The sequence below is a fragment of the Gordionus sp. m RMFG-2023 genome, chromosome 3 (assembly GCF_954871325.1).
Source record: "Gordionus sp. m RMFG-2023 chromosome 3, tfGorSpeb1-WG-v2, whole genome shotgun sequence".
NCBI lineage: Eukaryota > Metazoa > Nematomorpha > Gordioida > Chordodea > Parachordodidae > Gordionus > Gordionus sp. m RMFG-2023.
The window spans coordinates 34071762-34092125 of NC_088777.1; the positions used below are offsets into that span (position 1 = coordinate 34071762).

The 20364-nt window shown below is 24.1% G+C and overlaps 1 protein-coding gene across 1 annotated transcript; it reads left to right on the top strand.

Annotated features, from left to right (window-relative positions):
* The first annotated feature begins 1699 nt into the window (after window positions 1-1699).
* Window positions 1700-4237, top strand: LOC135926916 (uncharacterized). The gene is made up of 3 exons (XM_065462849.1): window positions 1700-2744; window positions 2960-3799; window positions 3870-4237. Exons 1-3 carry the CDS (start codon window positions 1700-1702, stop codon window positions 4235-4237), a joined length of 2253 nt encoding a protein of 750 aa, XP_065318921.1.
* Window positions 4238-20364: the final 16127 nt, after the last annotated feature.

A 20364-nucleotide genomic window follows, 5' to 3' on the forward strand; every position in this document is an offset into this window, starting at 1 on the left:
GAAGGATATCACCATTCCCTCAAGCGAATGGCAAAAAATGCTCATCCGGACATATATTCATTAATTCGCGTTTTAAAAGATAACCAACGCCTGACAGAACTTAAAGTTATACAAATCAATAACGGGAAAATAGTTACGGAGAAAAATAAAAAATATGTGATAATTAATAAAAAAAATTGTAAACTTAACAGCATTATATGATATTACTTCTAATTTATTTTTTTTTTAATGATAAAGTGTCTGATTTAATAAAATCATATTAAATATATGTTATTAAATTTAAAATAGTTGTAGATATATTGTTAATAAAAAATTTAATATAAAATTGACAAAAGAGACCAATATACTTGGTGTTTCGATTGAAATGATACTTTATTTTACTTATTCATAACTTTGTAAATTTTTTGTTTACATGACAGGATTTTCACTGGATGTAGATATCCATCATAAATCTATATACCCCCTCCCCCTAAAAAAAATTCGCAAATAAAAGAATACTCCCTCTATAGCTTCTCTACTATCATCTCGCTAAATATTATTAATATAAAAAAGTTACTTTTTAAAACATGAATTCATTTAATAAAATCCATTATAAACAATAATGCATTATTATAATATATATTTTGGCATGATTTTGAGTTCACTGTTAGAATGCCTGATAGCACATAATTATCCATAAATAAATTCCTTTTGAAAATAATGAATATGATTAGGTGTAAGATATAAATTTGATCATTGTGTTGACAACATAGTAGGGTTTTACTATATTTTTAGTCGAAAAATGTCACCTTGGCCTCGGGGTTTTTCTTAAAAAGTTAGCAACTTTAATTTAGATGAAATATAAATTAGATCATTTTAATATTCATATATTTATCCGAAGGGCTGCTTAGGAATATACCATATAAGTCGAAATTTATGAAAGTATTAATTTATAATAAACCCAATGTCATTTATAATTTATATAAAAAAATCTATGGTAAAAAGAATATATATTATAGTAAGTTAATAGTTTATGGAAAATTTTATAAAATTCATAGGCAATAATATGCTTTACATTTTCTGTAAAATCAGATTTTTGAATTTCAAAAGAGTTCAAAGTTATTCCGGAAAAAATACAATGCGGTATATTTTACAAAAAAATTATATTATCTTTTTTAGTTTAGTTAACTTTTTTTTTATAAGTGCTAAATTATTTATAATTATATTATCATTAGGATATATATTTTTATTAAGTATTTTAACTATTAAAGAAATTTTTAAATGATATTTAAAATAATTACTAAATTTGTAATAATATAATTTGTAAGATATATATTTGTATTAAGTATTTAATATAACTATTGATGGAATTTTTATTGTCATTTAAAATATTTATTAAATTTGTAAAACGCTTGCTTAATTATAATTTGTAATTATATACTTAAATTTATTATAATTTCACCCATATAATATATTTGTATTAAGTATTTAATATAACTGTAATATAAATGTAATTGTAAATTGAATTTAAATTGAATATAATATTTACTTTTCGTTTGTAAATTACATAACCTGAAGGATTGAATTCATTATATATATATACGTGATATTTTGTATTAAATATACTTTTACTTACTTTACTTATTTAATAAAACACTTCATTGGCGACGATTTTTTTAGAGAAGATTTATTTGATTTATTAAATTTAAAGTAAAAGTCAATGGAAGTAGCTCCTATTAAAGTTGAAGATTCAATGGAAGTAGTTCCTATTAAAGTTGAAGACTCAATGGAAGTAGTTCCTATTAAATTCCATATTCCAGAATTCGTCAAAGAAAAAATAAATATTCAGGACTACTTATTTAACTTGGAGTTAATTTATAAAGTAAGAAATATTATAGATTTAAATACAAAAAAAGACCTGCTTTTAGCCTATATCGGAACAGACAATCTTATCAAAATTAAGAACTTTCACTTTCAAATAAATTTAGAGATGATAAATTATGATACTTTAATAAAAAGCTTAAATTTGGTGTTCAATTATAGTTCGAGCATTTTCGTAAATAGGAAAAAAATTTTTACGTTAAAAAGATGCAGTGAGACGATTATTGACTTTTCAATTAGGGTTAAAACTGTCTGTTCTCTTTGTAATTTTAAACCGCCTTTTGATGAACTTTTAAGAGATATATTTATCCTAGGAGTAGGCTTACCTGAGTTGGACAAAGAACTTCGGTCAAAGTATATCGAAGGCAATATTACTTTTGAAGAGACCGTGCGTTTAGCGATCGCGCGGTCTTCGTTGGAAAATGAAACCCAGACTGAAGTTAATAAAATAACTAAAAATAAGCCAACACAGGGTTCGAAAAATAATTATTTTAGAAATAATAATTATACAAACGTCAATAGATTCAATAATAATAAACACTTTAGTAACAATTATATTCCTAATAATAATTATAGACCTAGTATCAAACCTAATTCTATTCAAAAGAAAGTGATATGCTTTCGTTGCGGTAAGGCAAACCACATAGCGGAAGATTGTAGAACCCATGCCATACAAATGATTCTGCCACGGACACCTCGCCTGTCATTTTCAAATAAAGCAACCATCGATGCGAAGATAAATGGGTTGCAGCTAGCTATGGAGTTTGATACCGGCGCCGCGTGTAGTGTGATTGATGAGGTCACCTGGAATCGTATTGGCAGACCACAACTATCACCGGCTTATAAATTAGTGGGATATAATCATATCCAAATCGAAGTACTAGGTAAATGTACCGTAGAAGTCAAAGTAAAAAATATTTCGAAATTTTTACTTATTTGGGTAGTTAAAGGGGAGAATTCCCTTATTTTTGGGATGCCTTTCATTAGAGAATTTGATATAAAACTACCGGAAGAAGTTCGTATTAATAAAATAAATATGAATGTTCCCTCTTTAAATACGATTGCTTCAAAATTCCCTCAAGTTTTTAAAAAAAATTAGGTGAAATCAAACTGCAAAAGGCAGTCATCCGAATAGAACCGAACACGTTACCGATTGCATTACCAGCAAGAAGAGTTCCTTTTCCGTTGCGTCGAACCATTGAAGCAGAGTTGGATAGACTTTTAGACGAAGGCGTTATCGAGAAGGTGGATCCAACAATAACTCCAATCACTTGGGCTACGCCAACGGTTAATATCTTAAAGAAATCCGGTGCCGTGCGGATATGCGGAGATTTTCGTTTAACAATCAACAAATATCTAGCGATCGATAACGATTTACTACCAACTTTCGTCGACCTAACAAATAAAATCGCGGGTGGTAAAATATTTTTAACAATAGATTTAAGAGATGCATTTTTACAATTCGGAGTTAGTCCAGACTGTAGGGACCTTTTAGTAATTTCGACACATGTCGGTTATTACCGATACCAAAGAATTCCATTTGGTTTGACTAGCGCTCCGATAATATTCCAACGCTTTATGAAAAACCTATTAAAGGGAATTCCTATGGTTAGTGTATTTTTAGACGACATAATTATTGCAGGTGAGAATAATTCCGATCACATAGTTAATTTGGAAGAAGTATTAAGAAGATTTGAGAAGGCTGGACTGACCACGACGACTGATAAAATTAAAATCGGAGAAAAGTCAGTCACTTATTTAGGTCATGTTATTGACAGTTTCGGAATTCACCCTACAGAAGATAAGATTAGCGCTATAAAAAATTTTAAAACACCTTCCAATGTTAAAGAACTACGTTCATTTCTTGGAATAGTGAATTATCATGAGGCATTTATTAAAACTTTGCATTCTATTTGTGCGCCTTTACATCGACTAACGAGTAAAAATGTTGGTTGGTTTTGGTCAGCTAAAGAAAATATTTACTAAAGTTAAAAATATATTGTCAAAAGAAGATACAATAATTCCTTATTCAGCCGATATCCCTGTCGTGATTTCTTGTGACGCTTCCGAAGATGGTCTAGGAGCTGTTATTGCACACCGATTTCTTACTGGCCAGGAGAAACCGATTGCTTACGCATCGAGGACACTTTCGGCGGCTGAAAAGAATTATGAAAGGACAGCAGGGTGGCATGAAGGAAAAGTGTTACAACGAAAAAGCGCAATATTGTACGATGTGGAATCAGAGGGGATCGTTAAAAACAAGCATGCAGATCAATTGAGGGATGCACATACACAAGAGAAGGAAATACCCGTTACGTTGACCGAAGAAGTGGAAAAGGCAGAACATGAGAATACAACTCTTGAAAAAAGAGTTTGAAACCCCCACTACGTTATCACGATGAATTCAATTTATAGTGGGGAGAACTGTAATATAAATGTAATTGTAAATTGAATTTAAATTGAATATAATATTAACTTTTCGTTTGTAAATTACATAACCTGAAGGATTGAATTCATTATATATATATACATGATATTTTGTATTAAATATACTTTTACTTACTTTACTTATTTTACTTATTTAATAAAACATTTCAATAACTATTGATGAAATTTTTTATTGTCATTTAAAATATTTATTGTCATTTAAAATATTTATTGTCATTTAAAATATTTATTAAATTTGTAAAACGCTTGCTTAATTATATAATTTGTAATTATATACTAAAATTTATCATAATTTCACCCATATAATATATTTGTATTAAGTATTTAATATAACTATTGATGAAATTTTTTATTGTCATTTAAAATATTTATTAAATTTGTAAAACGCTTGCTTAATTATATAATTTGTAATTATATACTAAAATTTATCATAATTTCACCCATTGATATATATTTGTTTGTTAATTTATTTTTCTAGTGGTATTTAATTTTTTATTATTTTTAGCGATTATTACTTTTAGCGATTTAGAACAGGAACCATCATTTTGTGTTTATGGTTCCCACACGAAATCGCCAAGTTCAAAATAGCCAAATATTTTTGTACGTAATTTAAAACACCACAAGTAATATAATATTTCCTATATAATAAAATACAAATATATAATATAGTGTAATATAATATAAAATATATAATAATAATATAATACTAATACTAATAATATAAAATAATAATATAAATTAATAATATAAACTAATAATGTAATACACTATAATACTAAAATAATGTATTATTATAATGTGTAATAATATAATATAAAATATACAATAATAATATAAAACCAATATAATATAATACCAATAAAATATAATACCAATATAATATAATACCAATATAATATAATACCAATATAATATAATACCAATATAATATAATACCAATATAATATAATACCAATATAATATAATACCAATATAATATAATACCAATATAATATAATACCAATATAATATAATACCAATATAATATAATACCAATATAATATAATACCAATATAATATAATACCAATATAATATAATACCAATATAATATAATACCAATATAATATAATACCAATATAATATAATACCAATATAATATAATACCAATATAATATAATACCAATATAATATAATACCAATATAATATAATACCAATATAATATAATACCAATATAATATAATACCAATATAATATAATACCAATATAATATAATACCAATATAATATAATACCAATATAATATAATACCAATATAATATAATACCAATATAATATAATACCAATATAATATAATACCAATATAATATAATACCAATATAATATAATACCAATATAATATAATACCAATATAATATAATACCAATATAATATAATACCAATATAATATAATACCAATATAATATAATACCAATATAATATAATACCAATATAATATAATACCAATATAATATAATACCAATATAATATAATACCAATATAATATAATACCAATATAATATAATACCAATATAATATAATACCAATATAATATAATACCAATATAATATAATACCAATATAATATAATACCAATATAATATAATACCAATATAATATAATACCAATATAATATAATACCAATATAATATAATACCAATATAATATAATACCAATATAATATAATACCAATATAATATAATACCAATATAATATAATACCAATATAATATAATACCAATATAATATAATACCAATATAATATAATACCAATATAATATAATACCAATATAATATAATACCAATATAATATAATACCAATATAATATAATACCAATATAATATAATACCAATATAATATAATACCAATATAATATAATACCAATATAATATAATACCAATATAATATAATACCAATATAATATAATACCAATATAATATAATACCAATATAATATAATACCAATATAATATAATACCAATATAATATAATACCAATATAATATAATACCAATATAATATAATACCAATATAATATAATACCAATATAATATAATACCAATATAATATAATACCAATATAATATAATACCAATATAATATAATACCAATATAATATAATACCAATATAATATAATACCAATATAATATAATACCAATATAATATAATACCAATATAATATAATACCAATATAATATAATACCAATATAATATAATACCAATATAATATAATACCAATATAATATAATACCAATATAATATAATACCAATATAATATAATACCAATATAATATAATACCAATATAATATAATACCAATATAATATAATACCAATATAATATAATACCAATATAATATAATACCAATATAATATAATACCAATATAATATAATACCAATATAATATAATACCAATATAATATAATACCAATATAATATAATACCAATATAATATAATACCAATATAATATAATACCAATATAATATAATACCAATATAATATAATACCAATATAATATAATACCAATATAATATAATACCAATATAATATAATACCAATATAATATAATACCAATATAATATAATACCAATATAATATAATACCAATATAATATAATACCAATATAATATAATACCAATATAATATAATACCATATATATAATATCAATACCATTATGTGTAATATAATATAAAATATATAATAATAATAATATAATACAAATATAATATAATACAAATATAATATAATACAAATATAATATAATACAAATATAATATAATACCAATATCATAAGGTGTATTATAATATAATACCAATATAATATAATCATAGGCGTAGCCAGGATTTTCATTAAGCCTGGAACAAATATGAAATATATTTTTATTAGTTTATATAAAATAATATAATAAATTACTTTTATTGTATATACCTTAATATAAAAGCATTGTAATAATTTATTCCAAACAATTATAAGAAATTTATTTATAAAAAGTAAGTAGACATAAAGTTGATTTTACTCTATTATATAGATTTAGTTATAAAATACTAGGTAAAATTCCACTTTTACAGACATATTTGACAGTTAGAGAATATATTACAGTTAATAATTTAACAAATTTTATCAATGCTCTTGATATTAAATATAGCAAAAATTTGCATTCAATTATTTAAAGCCATCTATTTATTTTAAGTAAAAATGATATTTAAATTTAATCTTTATAATATTCATCCCACAATGTCTTTAAAATATATTTTCTGATGTCCTTATCAATGTTTAATAGTTTTCTGTAAAATATATAATTCGCTATATTGGTAAAATTTACTTAATTGTCATTTGATAATTAGATATACTGTAAATCTACGACATATAATATTCCACTGTTTGTATTGTGCTTTAATATTTTTTTAATTTACGATTTAATTTTATCAATAGTTTTATAATTATATTTTACTTTTATTAAGATATATAAATTAAAATTACACAACTTTATAAAAAATTATATTTGATATATTATATTAATTAGTATTTTTATGGATCTATTATTAATAATTATAATACATTTCACTTCTGTCTTAAGACTCATCTTTGGCTTATATTACATTTATTAAAAAACATTTTTGGTTCATTTTATATATTTATAAATGTATTTTCCCAAAAATCTATATATGATGAATAGTTTTATAAAAAAAAATATCAACTTTTACATTCTTTCTTTTAAATTATTATTTAAGATATATGCATACATATTTGAGGGTCAGGAAGTGGGGGGGGAGGACTAAGGGGGATATATTTTATTAGCTAAAAATGATATTTACAAAGATAAATTTCTGAAGGGGGGGGGATTTCCCCTTTCCCCCCCCCCACCTGCTACGCCTATGTTTTCGGATTATAAATATAATAAAAAACAAAAGTACAATTTCATATATACGTATATCTTTTGTAAAAATAAAAAGTATTAATAAAGTACAATTTCATATATACGTATATCTTTCTAAAAATATAAAAAAGTATTAATATTTATTATATTTTCGGATTTAATAAATATAATAAAAAACAAAAGTACAATTTCATATATACGTATATCTTTGTAGAAATATAAAAAAGTATTAATATTTATTATATTTTCGGATTATAAATATAATAAAAAACAAAAGTACAATTTCATATATACGTATATCTAGTGTTGTTAAAAAGTCGAGTTCTTACGACTTGCCACTCGAGTCGTAGTCGTAAAAAACGGCTCCGACTCAAGCCGATCAAGGAGCCGCATTAGTCGGCTCACTTAGTCGGCTCACTTAGTGGGCTCAGAGGGTAGCTTGAGTTTATTTTAAATTTAGAGCCAAAAATTATTTTTATGTTATTGAGAAATTTTAAATAATAATGTAGAATTTTATTTATTTATTTTTAGTAAAATAATTTATTTTATTTATATTTTATTTTATGCAAATAATATGTTTTGATTTGATTAAAATAAAAATGGATTTATTTATTTGATTTTTTTTTAAATAAAATAAAATTAATATTTTTGAGCTAAAAATTTTAAGCAATATTATATCAGCAACTATTGAAATAAAGAGAGAATTTACCCGTCAAAAAAAATATTTTTTGAAGTACAAAAATATTTTTGAAACATATTTTGCTGATTTTTTGAAGATATTTTATTCTTTTGTTTTATCATAAAATTTTATTCTTTTTTTAATTATATCATAAATAAATAATCTTTTAGGTCAAATCTTCTATAGTTTTTTTTATATTATTTTTATAAATATATCTATATTTTAAGTTTATTATTAGAGGTGGCTTTTTCTAAATATTTTTTTAATAAATCATTAACATGATACCTAATAAATATTTAAAAATATTAGAATGATTGATTACAATTATTTTAAGTTTTTATACCTTGTCCATATAGCATGAGGAAATAAGGCAGTTTCACCAAGCCATGTATGGTCCATATACTCCATAAAACGAAGTAGGGATGGATTATTAGTTGCTATTGAGTAGCAAGATAAACGAACCTCGGCCATATGCTCCTCCTTGCAAAATGGTAAAGTTGTCATCCGCCTAACAACTAAATGGACATAAGAATCGTTTAGATAATCTCTAACTAAACCCAAAGCTTGACATTTCAGCCATAAAGCTTGAGAATAATGAAAGAAACATCCTAAATATTTTAAATTAAATTTAGTATATCATAAATTAACCTTTGATCACTTGGGAATACAAATCGAAGAGCAGATATAGCTGCCACCTCAAAATCTGCTTGGCCAATTGGAAAATTGAAATAAATATCTTCACGGGTACAAAAATTTTTGACTATATGAAAAAGTTTAATATATGTCTCCCTTGATTTATCTGGAAGGAGAGCATATATAACTGGGATCATAACGTTTTCATACATAACGTGTATGCTAAAAGCTGACAATATAATCTAGGAACTATGTAGAAAGTTTCGTCCATATAAATTGTCGTAGCAGATCCTAACAATTTTAACATATCACTAGTCCCAAAGACCAATATTCTATTATCATCGGTAGGAATATGGAATCTTTGAGATCTTGAAGATGTAGCATATGCTGGAGTTAAGTCAATATCTTGAATAGAATGAGGCATGGAAGGCCTATATTTCTTAAGAATTCTGTCGATAAGACCACTAATTGATATGAAAGGGGGGATTGCCTCAGAATAATTTTCGATCTAAGCATCTTATATCAATATTTTTTGATATATATTCATCCTCGTTTCGGTAAGATTTTGGGCAATAGTTCTTTCAAGAACTTCTCTCGTTTTGAGGACCTCAAAATACCCGACATCAGGTTGGTGTCCATGTACACCTTATGAAATGTAAATATGGTCATATTTACATTTTGCTGGACAGCCTGGTTTCCTGCAACGGTAATGAACTCATCCCCCCTTTCATAGTGAAAACGATAGAGATATTCTCGGTAAAAGAGGAATGGTTTTCCCTTTGACCATTAACAAATTGACCTTTAATAACATATATATATTATATTATTACCATAAATGTTTTGATTTATGTCAAGCATAGCATATGCCGCATCTATTATTTCAAAATCATCTATAGTTTATTTAATTTTATTCAATAAATATATTTAATTACCATCTACATTAGGCAATAAATTTAATAGTGGGCTTGAAGAAGAATGCAATTGTAAATGTGTTACTGTAGCATCTTTAAAAATAAATGATATGAAATAAAATATTGTAATAATATACCTCCTGTTGTCCTAATTTGAGGTATTTGGGGGATAAGATTATTATTTGCTAAAAAAATATTAAGTTTAATAAAAATTTTAAAATACATTGCAAAGGAATAAGGAGCCTTGATACTGTTGCATCTTTAAAAATAAATGATATAATATAAAATATTGTAATAATATAAATCCTGTTGTCATAATTTGAGGACTCTATTGGCTAAAAAAATATATTAAGTTTAATAAAAATTTTAAAATACATTGCAAAGGAATAGGGAGCCTTGATACTGTTGCATCTTTAAAAATAAATGATATAAAATAAAATATTGTAATAATATACCTCCTGTTGCCCTAATTTGAGGACTCTAAATTGAGGTATTTGGGGGATAAGATTATTATTTGCTAAAAAAAAATATTAGGTTTAATAAAAATTTTAAAATACATTGCAAAGGAATAGGGAGCCTTGATATTGTTGCATCTTTAAAAATAAATGATATAAAATAAAATATTGTAAGATTATACTTCCTGTTGTCCTAATTTGAGGAAATTGGAGGACTCTATTGGCTAAAAAAAAATATTAAGTTTAATAAAAATTTTAAAATACACTGCAAAGGAATAGGGAGCCTTGATACTGTTGCATCTTTAAAAATAAATGATATAAAATAAAATATTGTAATAATATACCACCTGTTGTCCTAATTTGAGGTATTTGGGGGATAAGATTTTTATTTGCTAAAAAAATATTAAGTTTAATAAAAAAAATTAAAATACATTGCAAAGGAATTGGGAGCCTTGATACTGTTGCATCTTTAAAAATAAATAATATAATAATTTGTTACAATAAATGAAGAAGATATATTCTTACATTTACAAGTGTCAATATGTTGTTTTGTAACAACAACATCTACTAATGAAAGCTTAGCTCGACCCCCACATTTACCTCTGCATATTAGGTAAATGTAATTTTGACGATTGCCCTTGATTAAATATTCATAGCTCAAATAGACAATTACATCATTGTTTTTTTAAGTTTTCTAATAAAAATATATAATGTAATAATAATGGTAATTTACTTTAAATTGAATATTTTTTATCCTGGAATAATCTTGTAAATTCATATTGATGCAAAAAGGTTTCTGTTAAATATTATAAATAAAATAATCCTTTTAACAACTTTGGCTTATTTTTTAAATTTTAGCGGCCATTTTTTGAAGCTCTTTTCGGGGATGTTTTGAGGATGTTATTGGACGTTTTGGCGATTTTAAACATGGCGATTTAGTGGTTACCCTGAAGTCATAGTGGCTCAATTGCGATTGCGATTTAGACGCGATAAATACAAAATACAGTAAATATGATATCGCATAGAGGCCTGCATTAGTCAGGTTTCCTGCCCGCCCATCTAAGTGGGCTGGTGGGCGGGTAAATTTTTTTTAAAAACGGGCAGGCGGGTTAAAAAAAATTTTAACAATGGGCGGGTGGGCGGGCGGGTTAAGAAATTTAGAAATTTAAACAATGGGCGGGCGGGCGGGTTAAAAAAATTAAAAATTTTTATTTTAATTAATAAAAAATTGTTCTTACGAACTTAAAAAATAAAAAGCCTTTTTCTGGTATAACTTTTTATAAAATAAATCAACTTTTTTCTTCAATTAAAAAAACTTTTTCTACAAATAAAAACAAACTTTTTTATATAAACAAATTAAAATCTCCTTTTATGGTAATGAAATAAAACTTTTTTCTTAAAATATATAATTTTTTAGATATTGAAAATTAAAATTTCCTTTTTTGGGAATAATGAAATTACTCCATTGTGTTATTTTATTTTAGTAATGATTGTTTATCTTTATATTGCTCTTTTTATTTTTATTTTCATTTTTATTTTCTTATATAATATATGAATATTATTTTTATAACATAATTTTAACAAAATAATATTTTTTAATTTAATTTTAAAATATGAATAAAGAATTGATTGCTAAGAAAATATAAAATAATTTGTATAAGATAAAAAACAATGAAGATAATAATAATAAACTTAAATCGTCTATGTGGAAACAATTTAAAATTATTTTTGATGAAAATGACAAAAAGCTAGATTGGATTCGCTACAATGATTGCGAGTCCATCTTTAAATATGATAGCAAAAGTGGCACCTTCTTCTTCCTTCGGCATCAATGTTCATCTGCAAATTATGAAGATTTGATAGATAATAAAAAAATAACTGGATATTTTGAAAAAGACAATTCTCAATTAAACAAAACGATAAAATCTGGTCTAATAGCGAATTTTGTAGAATATTGCGCTAGAGACATTAGGTATTTTAATTTAATAAATTATTCTTTTATCTTTTTTAGGCCATTTCAAGCAGTTCAAGGACCTGGATTTATAAATATTTTACAAAGATTTGCCGACTTAGGGGCAACATATGGTAAATTGGATGTTAATAAGATCATCCCTTGTGCTACAACAGTTAGCCGCAACGTATCCAAACGCTACTTCTGAAAGAAAATTTAGCATTGCCGGAAGGTTTTTAGAACAAAGAAGAACGTGTTTGAATCTATTATTTTTGCATTATAATTACTTATAATATTTATTTTATATTTTATAAATATTTTATTTGATAAAATAAATTATCCATAAATTAAATTGAATATTTTTTAAGCTTAATATAGTAATTTCCTAAATTATAAAACTTATAGAGATGTAATGTTGAAACTATTTTCATTAGATGCTTAAAATAGCAAGCTTGGGTAAAAATTTTTATAAATAATGGGCTGGCGGGCAAGAAATTTTAGACTAATGGGCGGGCGGGTGGGCGGGTAAAATTTTTTAGATTAATGGGCAGGTGGGCGGGTATATTTTTTTTGAAAACTATGGGCGAGCTGGGCGGGCGGGTTAAAAATTTTTTTAAACATTGAGTGGGCGGGCATATTATCCAAAAACCCGCCCATTATCTCATTCATAGTTACCGATCGCGCGATTTGATACGCGAAAGCAAATCGCCGCGATTTTTTCAAAACACAAATCATTTTGTGTTTATCGCGAGATTTTGAAATAGTGCTTCGTTAAATACAGATTTTGGTGAATTTAGCTCAAAATTTTATTTAGCACTAAATTTAAAATAAAATGAATTCAATGGCAACATTTTTCGAAGATACAATAACAAATAATAATCAAGTTAAAATTATGATTTAAATTTAATTTTTTTTTAGAAAATAGATAAATATCATTTATTCTTTCAGTTAAAGAATATGAGTGCTTATATAATAAGCACCATCATTTATATAAAAATAATATTTACAAGAACAAAGTTTGGGGATTATTAGCTCAAGATTATAAGACGACTGGTAATAATTATGCATACATATTACATTTATAAATTTTTTTAGTAACATCTCTCAAATCTCTCTGGAAAAATTTGAGAGATTGTTTCATAAAAGAGAGACAAATATTAGTTAAATTGAAAAGTGGGTCAGGGGCTGACCATCAAATCACCTGGCCTTTCTATCATGATATGCTATTCATGGTAGAACCCATTACACCTAGGTCTCTCATGATATGCTATTCATGGTAGAACCCATTACACCTAGGTCTCAAAAGTCATATTCTATAGAGGTTTGTGATATTTTTAATGAAATGACAGGGGAGAATGATTGTAAAATATAGCATTTTAATTGAAAATATATTTATTATTTAGGTGATTTCATTGATACTGACAATACATCAGATGTTACAGTTATTAATAAAGATTCTGTAACACTAAATCTTAATGATTCTGGTAATTAATATTCTCTAAAAACTTATATTATTTATATTTAAGAATCTATACCCTGTGTTGGATCACCTAGTTCATATTATAAATATCCTAAGAGAAAGAACAATAATATGGGTAATTTATATTTTTTGATAAATTTTAAATAGATGAATATAGGGACCTAATTAAATTTGAAAAAGAAAAATCATTATTAACATTGGAATTGCTTAAAAATAAATCAACTGAATATGGAATATGTCTAATGTTGAAAGAAAAATTAGATGATTGTACAAAACAGGAAAAAAAAGAATTAACAACTAGAATATTTGATGTTATAAAAGATTTTAATTGAATAAAATTATTTTGTATATATTTATTATATTTGAAATAGATATTTTTTATGTATTTATATTATTTGAAATAAATATTTTGTGAAATACATTGAATGATATAATTATTCCCAAAAGTCCTACATTAATTAAGCTTGTGAGTTTGGTAATCAATAATATCTAAAAATATATTATTTATAATGAAGGATCTTCTGTTGAATCTGGTAGTTAATATTATAAATGTCCTAAGAGAAAGTTTAATGAATGTTTATTTGCTTATTAAAAATATTTTAAATAGATGAATTTAGATTTAGAACATCTATATAACTTTTTTAGTGACATATTCCTTCAAATATATTTAATGAGTTTAGATTATATTAATAATAACTTTATTTTTATTATAATATATATAAAATACAAAACAAGATATTTATATAAAATAAGATATTTATATGTTTATTTGCTTATTAAAAATATTTTAAATAGATGAATTTAGATTTAGAACATCTATATAACTTTTTTAGTGACATATTCCTTCAAATATATTTAATGAGTTTAGATTATATTAATAATAACTTTATTTTTATTATAATATATATAAAATACAAAACAAGATATTTATATAAAATAAGATATTTATATAAAATACAATAAGATATGATTAAATTTATAAATATCTATAATATAGGATTTTTATATAAATATAAAAATAATAAGATTTAATGGATTTGGCAAGTTGTCCTAACAATTTTCTGGACTATAGATATGCCCATTTTGAAAGAATAAGCCAAAGTAGGATACCTACAGCCTGTTGCTAAATACCTAAGTAAAAAATATATTTAAATAATAAATTGCTTTATTTTTACCTTAAACAAACCATAAGCTTTTCTTCAACACTTATAGGATGTTTTATAAAATTGGTACATTTGGTATTTAATAAAGGTTTTACATGTTTGAGTATATAATAAAAGGTATCCTAAATTAAAATGAATTATAGATAAAATAGAATAAAATTACTTTAGTCATTCTCATATATTATTAAGATGGTTTAATCTTCTCTTCAAGATCATTCTGTAAAAAAATAATAATTTGAGGATGGATACCATTTTGAATTAATAACGCTTTGCACTGCACTATAATGAAAATCGCTGCGTTCTATCCAGCTGATCGGTCGCTGCGATTACGCGGCGAAATCGCAACCGCTCTTCACTATGAATTCAGGATAAGTTTCTCCTGATATAGTTAATAATATAATCATAAAAAGTTTTTAAGCGGTGTAACTGAACTGAGAACTGACACTTATGGCCTAATATTTTAAAAATATAAATAATGTATTTGTATTATGTAAATCAAATTTATCAAAATTTAAAATTATCTAAATAAATAAAATAGAATATGGAAGAAAGAATAGTCCATATCCATATATTTAAAATATGTATAGAACGGATATGTTACATAGAAAATATAACACCCATAATAAATTTTAAAAATCATAAATATATTTCGGTTAGATGGCGTAATAGACTAAAAATTTAGTTTTTAATATGAATTATAGGAGCATATTTCTTTACTTTGGATTAATTTATTTGGTACAAGCTATATAATCATAAAATGAAATAAAATTTTAAGTTTCAATCATTATTTTAGAGTTATGATGTCAATTCTCAGTTTAGTCAATTTTTTAGATTTTTGGGATTTTAAAAATATTTTATTTTTTTTGACTCATTTAGTGTAAACTTACTCATATAAACATAAAATGAAAAAAATTTTAAGTTTCCTTCATTACTTTTTGAGTTATGATGTCAATTTTCAGTTTAGTCAAAAAAATTTAGATTTTTAGGATTTTAAAAATATTCTATTTTTTTGACTCATTTTGTGTAAACTTAATCATATAAACATATAATGAAAAAAAATTTAAGTTTCCTTCATTATTTTTTGAGTTATGACATGAATTGTAAAACTAGTTTGCTTCAATTAAAATTTAGGGGCCCTTAGGGCCGTTGGGTATTGGTTGGTCTTAAAAGACCGTTGGGTATTCATTGGTCTTAAAAAAGATCGTTGGGTATTTATGTCTTAAAAAAGACGTTTGTTATAAATGTTAAATAAAGATTTGATAGTAAATAACAATACATTCTTTAAACCAATTAGAAATAGCAATATTCCTCAAATCTTATTAAATATAATTTTATAAAGAAAAATTTAGATAAATGGAAACTCATTTTAAAGTTTCATAAGAAGATAAAAAAAATTATTTCTTGCACATAATTAAACTTACATATATTAATTATTTGTAAAAGCCAGGAGGATCGATAATTGTTAAAAATGCTGGCCAAGCCCAAATCTTTAAATATAGAAATTAATTTTTATAAATATTCAAAATAAAAGATAGATCTTATATGCTATAAATAAAATATGATATTTTACGTAAAAAATTCAATATAAAATTGAAAAATTTAAAAATATTTCCAAGGCCCGAACCAACTTAGCCTTAATATTTTTTAAAAAGTTTTACTGTCCAGGCCCAAATCTTTAAATATAGAAATTTATAAATATTCGAAATAAAAGATAGATCTTATATGCTTTAAATAAAATAAAATATTTTACGTAAATAATTCAATACAAAATTAATAAATTTAAAAATATTTTCAAGGCCCGATCCAGCCTAGCATTAAATTAGTAAAATAAAAATAAAAATTTTACCTTATAAATTTGAGAATATAATATATGAATAAATAATAGTTTTTATACCTTTATATATGTCGTATTATCTTGAATCCCCACGTTTTATTCGGGATCTTTTTTTTAAATCTTTTTTTTAAATCTTTTTTTAAAAATATTTAAAAAATATTCCGAATCCCCATGAAAATAAAATAAAATAATATAATTACTTTATCTTCTCTTTTTTTGCGGCTGGCACCATATAATTAAAAGGGAATTTAAAAAAAAGTAAATAGTATAAAATTAAGGCATATAATGAATGAAAAGGGATGAGGTTAAGACTTTTTTGTTTTAAAAATATTAAAAAATATATTTATAAAAAATCCGAATTATTGCAACAATTATTCAATGCAATATGGCATTTCATTGAACATTTAAGCAGGGACCCGAACATTTATAACGGTTCAGTTTGGTTACGGTTCAGTATATAAAAAATTATAATGGTTTATTTTTCTGGATGTAATATTGAGTTAGCCTTTTTTAAAAATCAAATATAGGAAAAATACTATGTATCTTTAGGTGCCAAATAAGTCAGACTCATTTAGAGATTGTTAAAACTAAATTATTTATAACAATAACAAATTTTAAGTTGAGATTATCAAAATGTTTTTTAAAAAAAAAGGCTAAGGACCATATTTTTATTTAGTTTTTATATATTTTTACATATTTTTATATAGTTTTAATATTTTAGTGTTTTATTATTTTTTAAAAAATTATACCAATATCGATATTATCAAAATAAAATTTTAAAAAATAAAACAAATAACAATGGCAATGGCAATATTTTGAAGTTTTGGAAGCAGGAAAATTTATTTCCTTTTTTGGGAAAATTAGAGAGTAAAATTTTGTCAGCCCTGGCAAATTCGGCTTCTAGTGAAAGGTTATTTTCTGTAGCCAATCGCCTATTAGAGGAAAGGCGTATACAATTGAAATAAAAAAAATAGACATTCTTCTTTTTCTAAGTAAAAATTTGGATTTATAATATGTATTTATTTTTTGTTATTATGGATTATGGAATTAAAGAAATAAATAGAATAAATTCAAATAGTGTAAAAAATTATCGCATTAAAGTTTTGAAAAATTTAAAAAAAAACGTGAATTTTCGGGCGTGAAACAAAATATTGCCTTTCGTGAGCGGGCGGGTCGAAAATTTTTTAGTGGTAAGCGTGAATGGCGTGAATATTTTCATTGCCACATTTATTTTTTTACATTTAATTTATATTAAAACCATTTTTTCGAGTATTTAATGATTTTAAAGCATAAAAGTAGGGTCTCTTTATAGAGAAACCATTATAGAGAATGTATTTTATAGAGAAACATTTATAGAGAAAACAATTATAGAGAATGCATTTATAGAGAATTGTTTTATAGAGAATGTAGTTTATAGAGAATGTTTTATAGAGAAAGTTTTATATAGAGAATAATTTTTATAGAGAATTAATTTATAGAGAATGATTTTATAGAGAATGGTTTTGTAGAGAATGTAATTTATAGAGAATGATTTTAAAGAGAATTATTTTATAGAGAATGTCCTTTATAGAGAATGTCCTTTATAGAGAATGACTTCAAAGAGAATGATTTTATAGAGAATGTTGTTTATAGAGAATGATTTTAAAGAGAATTACTTTTATAGAGAATTATTTTGTGGAGAATTATATTGTATAAAATTACATTGTAGAGAATTATTTTGTAGAGAATTATTTGTAGATCTTGATTTTATAGAGAAATATTATATATGGGACAATTATAGAGTTCAAAAATTTTATGCGGGATTTGAAAAAAACACCCCCCCCCCTTTCAACAGAAAAGTTTGAATAAATAATTAGTCCTAATGATAAGAAGAAATTTAAATATTATGATAATTATATTTGCTTATAACCAGATCTATCTACCAATAATAAAAGGACACTTAACCATTCAAACAATGTTAAACAGGACCTTTTACCACAGGGTAAGGGGTTATAATTCAAGTTAGACATTGAAATTAAAAGGGGTAGTTTGTATTTGGAAAAAAACCTATAAAAACATTTTAAACTTTTTGATTCATCTTTCTCTAAACTGATAAGGAGTTTACGGCTTGTAATAAGAAATTTTCATTTTACTAAAATCAATTTAGAGAAAAAGGTGTATTATTTTAAATTTTGTCGATGTATATAGGTAAGAGTTTGAACTATCATTTTGTATTTTGTAAATTCAGATACAATTATTTTCGGACCTATGATGAACAGAAATTGATCCAACCACCCCCTAGTGTTCCCTCCTAGCATGTGAATATTAGACAGTACTCTAGTGATCTTAACTTAATTTTGGTAAGGCGATAGTTTGATGGGTATTGTTTTATTTTTTATTGTTATTTGCATTTAAAATCATTAATTGAGTGCGTTTTTTAAATTTAAAAATCTGATTTTGCAAGAAATGCACCTGAATAAGTGTAACATACCCACCCTTAATGTTGCGCAATCGGTTAATTTTAGGCAATTCCAAAACGGTTAGCCAAGTTTTTAGGCCAAAAAATCGGCTAAGCATAATTAGGCTTAGCATAAAAATAGGCGAAAACGAATAGTTAAAAATTAGGCATCGGCTAAGGAGCTCGGTTAATCACTCGTCATATATCGTTACATAATAAATTTATAAAATAATTTTAATAAAGGCTAGGCTTAGTGTTGCATAACGCAAAACGGCGATTAGCCTAGCTCCCAGTCCCTACATTTTGTCTAATTAGTTTTAGGCGATTTTTCGGTTAAGCCAAATTAGGTTTAGCTGATTTTTAGGCTACTAACATTACTTATAAATTTCAGATTAATATAAATTAAAATTTCTTCAGAAGTTTAATATAAAATCTTCTGAAATTTATAGGGTGGGTATTCTACACATATTGGAATGCATTTTCGGCAAAATCAGATTTAAAATTTAATAAAACGCGCTCAATTTATGATTTAAAATGCAAAAAATAGAACAAAATACCCATCAAACTATCGCCCTTACCTTAATTTTTACTAAATTATATAGATTTTTATTATAAATTATT